The 10,415-nt window shown below is 42.7% G+C and overlaps 1 protein-coding gene across 1 annotated transcript in view; it reads right to left on the reverse strand.

The window, feature by feature from the left end:
* Positions 1 to 771: 771 nt before the first annotated feature.
* Positions 772 to 10,415, reverse strand: part of MAML2 (mastermind like transcriptional coactivator 2) — a 79,894-nt gene continuing 70,250 nt past the window's right edge. The window contains exons 4-5 of the mRNA XM_026069389.1: positions 10,006 to 10,117; positions 772 to 5,521 (exon numbers count right to left, since the gene is read on the reverse strand). Coding sequence (XP_025925174.1) covers positions 4,542 to 5,521; positions 10,006 to 10,117 — 1,092 coding nt within the window. The 3' untranslated portion in view covers positions 772 to 4,541. The remainder of the gene's footprint in view (positions 5,522 to 10,005; positions 10,118 to 10,415) is intronic.

Genomic DNA, 10,415 nt, shown 5'->3' on the forward strand with positions numbered 1-10,415 from the left:
AAGTGACACATAATGCCAGGTGGCCACTGAGGGAAGGAGAAGAAGCCCTTTGCCTCCTTTCTGGCATCTCTTTGGGGCCTTGGCTAGGTGAGAGAGACACACAGATTTCTCCAGGATATAATTCAGGGCAGGACATGGGCTAGGGGATCCCTCTTGGGGTGCCCAGTTGTCTGCTTTGGCCATAGCAGGATCCTAGGGCACTGGGGAGCTGTTTTAAACTCCAGGTAGGTGTGAGTGAGGTGGTGTGAATACCCATGAATTAAAGCTTGAGCCAGAAAGAAGCAGTCCTCAGCAGAAAACACTGCGAAGGAGAGAAAACACATCAGATCTGTCTAAGGTAACATGCTAGTTATGCTTCATATCACTGGTAAATGGCTTGAAGACAGTTATTAAAATCTTAGATTGTGTCGTACAAGAATGGCATATGTTTGTAGATAGTTGCAACCTCATCACTGCAGCGTGGCTTAGGAGGTTTTAAGTAACTTGCTATGCTACAAGACTATACTAACCAACTCTCCAGGAGCTAAAATACTCATGCGTTACTTGCTAACCCTTGCTGGTAATGAAACCATTGCTTCAGTCAATAGAAACCTTCCCAGTTCTCTCACAAAGGAGCAGATCAAGCTCCCAGAAGTTGTCAGATGCACGTTCTCCTCATCCTCTCCCAAAATAGCACTGTGATTTTAATTTACTCAGATAAACAAGCAGTTGACTAAGCAGGCATTAATTATACAATTCATATTAAGAAAAAGACACTTGGGATAATTTTGATTGATTTACTTGGCAGAGTTTTGATAGCTACTGAAAAACATACTATTCATGTTTAGGTGAAAAATAAATGGAGTCAAATAAGTGTCACTGCATAGTACTAGGAGGTATATACAGCCACATGTAAAAATGCATAAACACAAACATTTCTGTACAGCAACTTTTCCTTTCAGTCTGTATAGAGAAACACTGGTTTATAATATGAGGAAAATATAAAGCAGACATACATGCAACAAGGACATGACAGTTACATAGGTCCCACCTGCCTCCCAAGAGTTACAATAATAACAATAATAATAATAATAATAGCCTTTTTCAGGGAAAATATTTGAAACCTGGAATGTTTTCATGTTGAGGTTTCCAGAGAGCTTCAGATTTTAAACATATCTGAAGCTGATTTAAAGGCTTGATTCAAAGCCCTATGAAGGCAATGGATAGATTCCATTGGTTTCAGTGAGCTTGGGGTCAGGCCCAACTATTTAACAACGATCCCATTCTGCCCGCCCCCAAAATCTAAAGTTGAAGTCTGCAGATAAAAATAAACAATCATATCATACAAAATTTTGTATATAGAATACAAAAGGTAACCATTGACTTTTTGTATAAAATACAACTTTTTGATAGTATATTTATTTCACATATGTATAAATATAACCCAAATAATATGATTTTTATTATTCCTACCAAAATATTATTACTTTTTTGTTTTTTTTACAAAAGTTTACAAAACAAATAATTCTTTATATTTACAACCCAATACTGTGAAGGGTGCCTGGTCAATGATGAAAAATAGACTATAAGGGTAGTGCACTTAGCCATTGCAAAAGAAAGAGAAAAAAAGACAGTAACTTTGTTAAGATATAAGTGTTCTGAAGAAATGATACTGGATTCAAGTTTTGGTTGCAAGAGTCTTTCACAAGCTCACAATTTCAAATGCATCAGGTATATCTTTACAGGACTGCAGATGGCCTTTACCTTGCTGCATTTACTTGAAACAGAATTAATTTATGATCCCAGTAATGGCACTTACAGCCCAGTGTCTTGTCCACTGCAGGCTGAGGCCAATGGAACAAAGCTCAGCATTGAATCCAGCAGTGACTGGTATCTTGAAGTCTTGGGACCAGCTCCTCAGCTGAACAATTTTTTTACATCATTTGAGGATCTGGACACTCAAAAACAATCTGGTCTTAGTACAGAAAACAGTAGTGGCTTTTTCAGTGGCCCTGATGAAGTTACTGGACTTCAATGTTCATTGCTCATGATGAGACCAACTGAGTCTCAGTCTTAGTAACACAGCAGTTGTCTGTTCATGCAAGACCTTAGGCAATCACTGCTGACCTGCTCATGGACTGTATGTGCCTGTGTTTGTAAGACAGAAGAGTTGATCTTCCCTCCACTTTAAACTCATGTAGCTACTATTTCGGTCTAGTCTTGCACAATTTATAGGGGAATCATTTGTTAGGCTGCTTCTGTATCGCTCCAGACTTAGGTAGGGGGCCAGTGACCTGAGATGCCAAGCTGTTTAAAGACTTGAAAAATTTTCCTCCATTGGTACTGGCATATCAAAAGGGACATGTACTCCGATCTAAATTGGGGAAAAGAGAGAGCTTTCTGGGCAGCTGAGCCACCACGTTATGCAGTGCAGGAGTGTGTAACAATCTTAGCTGGAGCAGAAGAGACTCTTCTGTGGGCTTTCTCGTCCATATTATGAAAAATGAACAGCATCATGGATCCAGCCTGCCTCGACTGGCAGATCTAGCCAAATGCACACGCTACACCTTTCCTGTGGGTGATGGTGCCTGTGTGTTTGTAAGACCATATTTCTTGGAGCATCAGGAAAAATTGTGCCCACAAGAAATGACAGGGTGAAATGACTGGAAAAGCCTTATTAAAAACTCTCTTGAGAAATAGGTCAGATAAGTACAAAGGCTATTGTCAAGTAGTCTACTCATTCCACTGCCACTAACAAGGATGAATAGAGCACTTCCTACTGGGTAGAGCAATGCCTCTTGGCATCGAGGCATGTGAAAGTAGGCTTTGTATTCCTTTGCCACATCTGGTCTCAGCTAATTCAGAGGAGGTTGTGAAACATGTCTCACCACATCATTTTAAAGAACAGCATTTTCATTTGACTTGCAAGATCTATTCCCATTTATGAATGCTCCTGTCAGACTCACTGTGGAACTGCTTTATAGTGACATAGGACCACCTCCTAATAGGCCTGCTGACGAAATCTATATGAGTAAATTTAATATGGACAAGACTGTTCTCTGGTACTGAGGTCAAATGGTGTGGAACAACCTGTATCCTTCTTATTCTGTTCTGTAAGCCTCCAAGGCAAGTTGGCTGCAAACTACCTATGGGAACGGTCCTTGGCCCAGGTTAATTCCTTAGCCACACACAGAAATGCTAAAGGCAATGTTAGCTGAACTGTCCCCAAACCCAGAACAGATGACTGAGTTCCAGTGCCCAGGAATGTTCCCAGAAACTATTTCATTTACAAGTACAGATGTGGCTAAGGGGAGCCTCCTACTGCGAGTAACCCAGGTGGTTACAACTGATCTGTCATGCATGCTGCGGCAGTACTCCCAATACTCTGTCTGAAGGACGCTGTGGGGATCTGGACCATCATCAGACCTCTTTCAACTCCCCACTACGGCGAGGGAGAGCAATGGAAAGGGGGATGGAACCAAAATGCTGTGCAATCAAAATGGAAGTCTCTCTCCAGACAAAGACGTGCTGGCATTTCTGCAAGGATTAACCTGTTTGATAGAAGAGGATCAAGATGAACTATTTGCCGTTTGCCATGGGTTAAGATGAAAATGGGGATAGTTATTTTGGCTTAGCTGAGTTGCTTCATGTATTTGCCCTCCTCTAAGCTGGCCTGGAAAAGTAGTCTGTGAGGGCCAAATTCTGAGCACCTTTCTCATTCAAATTGTCCTTTAAAGTCACTGGAGTCCCTTGGGTAGGGCAAGGTGGCAAAGTGAGGCTCTTGAGCTTTGGAATAGTTCATCTCCTGCTTCCCTCAATGCCARGAGTGACTGTGCTGCTGACAAGAAAGTAGCCTCCTCTGTCACTTGTGGCAAGTACTGACAAAAGGGAAAAAGCAAAAACTAGAGCACACTGAGTTACACTCTGGATGTCTGTCACAGAATCTATTTTCTTCTTTTCTTGGATGGGACCACTTACCCTCTTGTGTGCTACAGAATAAAGAGGGTTTAAAACAAAATCAACAGAAAAGCAAATGAGAGTTTGTACTACATAGAAGTAAACAGTTTTTGTAACACATTGAGATTTACACAGGGCCTGATCCTGTCAGGACTGAGTCCCAAGGTAGTCAAGTGCTGTGAACATGATGACTGAAGAGCTCTGGACCACTTGGGTTGCTACTTGCGCTGAGAAAAATGATGTTTCACAACCCATACCACTGTCTGCGTCTTGCATGTGTGGGAAGCTGTAAACATTTTCACACAGCACTCGTGAGAAGAGCTGATGCGTTTACAATGCGCTGGGCACCAGTGTGGGGAACAAACCCTTCATGCGTTCTCACTCCTTTGTGACGGGTATGAATATCACTTACATTATTGTTTCATTGGGGGAGACTTCAATTTTCCTCCTAGAACAACTCTTCAAATGGGGAAATAGCTGTATGGGGTATTTTAAAGGACAGCCCAATTACTAGAGTGTAAATTAATAAAGCAGACTGTTGGCATCTAAAGAGAAAGCTAATGTCCTTACTGCCTCTTTATCTTTTTCACCCTTGGTATTGTCACTTATGAGTGGTTCCCCAAAATTTCATCAAGGTTGATGTCTTTCATCCAGTCATCATTACCAGGTTCCGTTTTCAGTAAAGAATCTATAAAGTCTGAGTCACTGTTGAGCGCAGGTCCTATACTGTCACCTTGCTGGTTCAGAAAGTCAAACCCTAAGTCATTACCATGGTCAGTTCCTTGGTAAGCCCGAGAGTTTTGGTTGGTAGATGTGAAACTGGTTGATGGCAGAGAAGATGGAGGTGTCATACTCGTTCCTGGCTGATTCAAATTAGGCACAGTCTGTCCTCTCAGCTGGTTAGGTCTTATGCTTAGACCTCGTAGTGAACCAGCAGATTGTCCATTTAGAGTCTGGTGCATTTGGTTTAGAGGAGGCCTCATTTGAACTCCTGCTGTTAATTGATTGGGGGGTGCCAATGCACGCTGAGGAAAATGCTGGTTACCTATGGTGCGTTGCAAAGACTGGTTAGGATATGGAGTGCCTGTGGGGAAACGGACCCCTGTGGGTTTCAGTGTGTCCTGCTGCTTCACTGCGGCTTCTTGTGGGGCCCAGTTCTGAGCAGTGGCAGTAGCTGTGATCATCACATTGGCCRGTCTTTGCGTGGGGATACCTGTGGCTCCATGGTTCAAACTTGGTCTTACTTGCTGTGAGTTGACCACTGACCCAGTCCCAAAAGCTGCTACGTTGTTTCCCTGCGTCATGGTTTGCTGTCGAGACATCATGGGGTTATTCTGACTGGGCAGGACTTGATTTTGGTTTCTGTGTGGCTGCATTTGGTTCATTCCTGAAGTCACATTGTACGTGCTTGGTTGGTTGCAAGAAGGGTTCCCGTAGCAGCCCATACCCCGAGCTGCGGGAACAGAAGGCATTCGCGTCCCAGCAGGGGTTGACATGAGACTGGAGCTCTGGGGCATGATGCTATGAGTAGAAATGGGGTTTGATAAGGACATGTTGGAGCTCATACTCACAGCAGGTGAACCTCCTGGAAAGGAGAAAACAATACAAAGTGTTAAAACAAACATTAGCACATCTTGCTGACATTATTCTAAAAGTGTGGGCAAAACTGTCAAATGAGCTTACAGCAAAGGTATTGCCGCTTTTCAGGAATTCCCTGAACCTCTCCCAGAGGAGGTATTCTGTGGAGGCAGAGCTACGTTCAACCCTGGAGTTTTGCTATTTCCTGTATATCAACTACTAGCAATTGTTGGACATGGGACACTGTTGTGGTTTGGTCTTTCTTATGTACAACAAATCTAGGCTGAATTCGGCTAGCTTTGACTTCATCATCAAATCTTATTATTTTATTAGTCTATTTGATTATTTATTTATGATGGATAGTTGGTCCATCATCAGTTTCTACTTACTATGCAAGTATTTAAAGACCGTAACTATGTCTGTGACCTCCGAAAACACTGATCTCAGTTTATGGCATTTTTTCCAGTCCTTCAGTCATTCTTATAGCTCTTTTTAAAACTTGCCCAATTTTCAGCATTTGATTTAAGGGCTGTACATCACAACTAGCCACAGTACTTAAGTAGCTATTGCACAATTCCAGCATGGATGTAAAACAAGTTCTTTTTTGTTGTTCAGCATTCCYCATCTCAGACTGTGTTTGTCCTTTTGGTCATAATCCTACACCCTGTTTGCAGTGATATCTGGAGACCTGTCAACCATTTCTCTATGTGCCATGTTAATTGTATCACTCTGTTTGCTTAATCAAAAGATCATGCAGTATGAAGTCAGATGCCTTAAAGTCCATTATCTTAATAACTATTACCTTTATCAGCCAAAGTTGTGGTTTCGTTAAAAAAAAAAAGCTATTTTGAAAAGGTGTRTTTTCCATCAGCTCCTTTGTCTGACATTAATTATAGTCCCTTCCTTCATTCTTTATTAATCAGGGCATAACAGCTCCCAGGTACTTTTGCTGAGCTCTGTATTAGGTCACTAGGGCTGCAATTACCTATTTACTTTTTTAATTTTTGTCATGGCATTAGCTTTCTTCCTTGGAGTTTCAAGACTAAATAAAAACTGACATTAACAATTTGGAGAACCTCTCAGCCAGTTCTCTGAAAACTCTTGAACACAAATCATGCACATACATATTTAAAAAGTCTATGTTTAGTAACAGCTGTTTAATATACTATTCTTGTTGGAATTTCACCATAATGATCACATAAATCCTTTAGCTCTTCCCCCAGACTGGAACTGAAGAAAAAATATCATATATTTCTGCCTTTTCTGAATTATTTTTTATACATTTGCTATTCCCATCCAGTAATGGATGCATAGGATTCTTTTTAACTTAAAGTACTTAAAAATGGTCTCCTCCCAATTTATTATTAACCCTGAGAGTGACCCCCCCAACCAGAGTTGCTTATTCCAAATCAGTTAGACATAGATGCCTAAATTAAGCAGCTGGTCTTATCCTGGAAGACAGGCTCATCCAGAAAATGACTCCAATCAGAAGACACTTAACTATAATGAATCTATTGAGACTATCTTAATTTAAGCATATAAATTCAGTCCCAGAGCTGGGCAGTCCCTGGGACAGGAGATGTTGTGAGGACCCCACCTGGTTTTACCCCTGCAAGTGCAATAGGATTCTCATCCATGCATTAGGCTGTGAGATACCTTGCTGTATTTAGCTTTGGAAAGAAAAAGAGGAAAATCAATGCTAAGCAGACGACCTCAGGAGTAACCTCATCTTTGGCTTTGCTAGTAGGTTGTGCACTGCTTAGTTTTTTGAAATACTATAACATCTTTTCGTGGGGGCAATGAAGATTGGGACCCTGAATCTCTGCTCATTCATGCCATTACTGAAATGGAAGGATGCCCCAGAAATCAGCAGCATTTCAAAAGACCTGTAACAGCAATCTGGAGGAGAACTCGTTCTCTCTTTCCAGCTGAACTAAAACAGCCATAATATATTTGTGGAAGCACTTCACTTGCCACTGGGTTGAAGCCACTCCCAGGGTGACCCTGCCAAGTGTTGAGCAGCCTGGCGGGCTAACATCTCACAATTTGTGCAAATGCCATGCTCTTTAAAGAGCACAATTGGTCAGGACGTGGGCTGTACATATTGTGCAAAAGATGAAGTTTCCTCTTTCTTTGTACTGCTATTTTTATCCTTTTATTTTTAACACAAATATTTTCCATTCTGATTTCTTCCAGATGGGAAGAAATTTCTTCCACAGCAGTGCTGCGTACAGCAGCTGGACACCCCAGGCTATGGCGATTCTGRGAAACGCCTTTACTGCCCGATTCACCTGCCATTGTCTTAAGGGCTTATTGCTGCAACATGGCACTATAGGGAAAAGCACACAGGAGTAAAATGTTTAACCATGTGTCTCCAGACCCCCATGGTAATTTTTTAACTTTTTCTCTCTTCTTCCCTGACCTGAACAGAGCTATTCCCAGAAAAAGGGAACAGATTCCCTGATGTTACTCCCTTATGCAAGAGTTTCCTAATCACTCCATCTGGTAGCTTTGCTGCTAGCTTCCAGCACAGCCCTTTCTCCCAGGCTAGCCTGAAAAACTGCTCTTCTCCCTGGGTTTATTCTCAGTGGGGGGTTGAGATTTGAATGGACAAGTACTGCCAACCCCATGTGTTTCAAACCCAAGAGATGGGACTCCAAATACCATGAGATTGGCAAAGAGTCCATCAGATTTAGAACATCAACAAGAGCAATATAACAATGGGATCTACTTGTTTTGGAGCCTTCCACAGATGTGACTGTAGTCACATTTCCATCTTCTCTCTCAGGCTAGAAATGCATTGTTCTTAAGTAAAAGCCAAGAATCTCAGTTAATCATTTGATTCCAGGAATCAGCCTTTAAACAGCACACCAAACTACAGGATTTCCCGGAGTTGCCAGAGTTCTCAAAACATATATTCTAATTAGCACAGGAGGTACCAAGCCAGCAAGCTGGGCTTTCTGTCCTCTGGCATTGCCCTCAGCACTTGTTATTAAGCTGGCATCAGTGATACTTGTGCAAATTTACTGAAGATGAAAAACATTAGACCCATTAGAAAGCAGCAGTTTCCAAACTGCAACAAGCTTATCACTGCTAGAGCTTTTAAATAGCAAAAAGTGGTACGTCAACACTGATTGCCCAAGGAAGAGTCCTCCCCTTCCACGTGTACGCAGGCACAAGCTGTTGCTGCCAAGGTCAGCAGGTTGGGCAGAGGAGTGGCGTATGAGCAAGCTGCATTTGGGAACCCACTGGAAACATAATAGAAGCTGGAAAAGATTTGTTACAAAGGATAGGGGGGTAGGAAAGACTCAGATCCTTGGATGAGGCAGTTAGGAAAAAACAAACAAACCCAAACATTCTTTTTTTCTCACTGCATTGCATACGAAAATCACTGGAAGGCAAAGGATCCTTTTTATTTTTAAATACACAGATACTTTGCAGTATAAAGAACCTCCTTTTTCCCATTTGCTGCATCCCTCCCCCCCACCCCAACATCTTTTCCTTACTCTGTATTTGCTCTCAGAGCAGTTTGCAGATAACCAGCAAGGCAAACAGCATGAAAAACCAAATAGGCAACCCTGTGCCCCCCCAATTGGACTCTCCAAGGAGGAGAGGGCTCTGGAGCTCAACACATGGCTTGTCCTGAAGCGTCGGGAGTTATCTGCCCTAGGAAGTTCTGGCTTAAACCAGGAACTTTTCCCCCACTGTTTGATTGCTCCACTGAAATGCTTCTTCTAGAGCCGCATTGAGGCCATGACTGGCGTACTGAAAAACAGACTGAAAGTTCAGAGGATCACAGTGGTTGCCCGTGATGGTATTTTACAGGCTACATAACAATCAGGATGAGGGTCCTCATGCTGTACAGCACACATGAGCTGCCATTTGACAGGAGGGGATGCTCCTCTGAAGCAACAGGTACCATGTATGTACATGTGAGAAACATCTGGATGGAGGGAGGCTGCATGTTCATGGGGATACCTCTGTATCAAGTATTTGGCTGCACATCTGCCCTAGGCAGTGCTAATGGGAGGGTGCCACCCACTCCTTCCCCATGGTAACTTGGTACCTGGGAGGTGCAGTATCAGCTTGGATGAACCACCAGTTGGTTCCCCAGGTCATATATCAACACTTTTCAGTAGTGGCGGGGCAGTAAGGTAAACAGCACAGGAGAGCAGCAGCCAGCAGTCACTGCCAGAGGAGGGAGGAGAATCCCAAGGTCCTTTGGGAAGGCTTCCAAAAGGCTTGGAAGTCTCCAAGAAAACATTCTCTGTTTCTTCTTTTCACCATTATTTACACAAGCAGAAAGCTCCCAAGACAGAATGTAAGCATTTTAAACTCACTTTAAAGTGAATTTTATTTTAAATCCCTCTGCACTGATTTAAGTGGATGCACAGAAAATCAGGCCCTGTTAGCAGTGCATACATGGCTCTTCTGGAAGGCCTTCCACCTGGAAGGAAAGAATGCAGTTTCATTTAGGACATGGACACTTACCAGAATATTGGTTTACTTGTTGCATGTTGACCACATTCCTTCTTTGGTCTTTATAATCTGGTGGTGGTCGTGTCAAGTGTCTGTTTAGCTGATCTTGTGGAGTAATTTTCTCCTAGAGGATTAGAGTAGAAATATATTAATTGGAGTTGCTCTTCATGTGAGAGAGCAACTGGAATGTACTGAGCTGTGCCTAGGGGTGGATGAAGAGCGAGTCGAGAGCTTATGGGTAAGGATTAAAGGGCAGGCGAGCATGGGTGACACTGCTGTGGGTGTTTACTACAGGCCACCTGATCAGGAAGAGGAAGTCGATGAGGCCTTCTACAGACAGCTGGAAGTAGCCTCACGATCCCAGGCCCTGGTTCTCATGGGGGACTTCAACCGCCCTGATATCTGCTGGAAAGACAACACAG

The sequence above is a fragment of the Apteryx rowi genome, unplaced genomic scaffold, assembly GCF_003343035.1.
Source record: "Apteryx rowi isolate R43461 unplaced genomic scaffold, aptRow1 scaffold_294, whole genome shotgun sequence".
Taxonomy (NCBI): domain Eukaryota; kingdom Metazoa; phylum Chordata; class Aves; order Apterygiformes; family Apterygidae; genus Apteryx; species Apteryx rowi.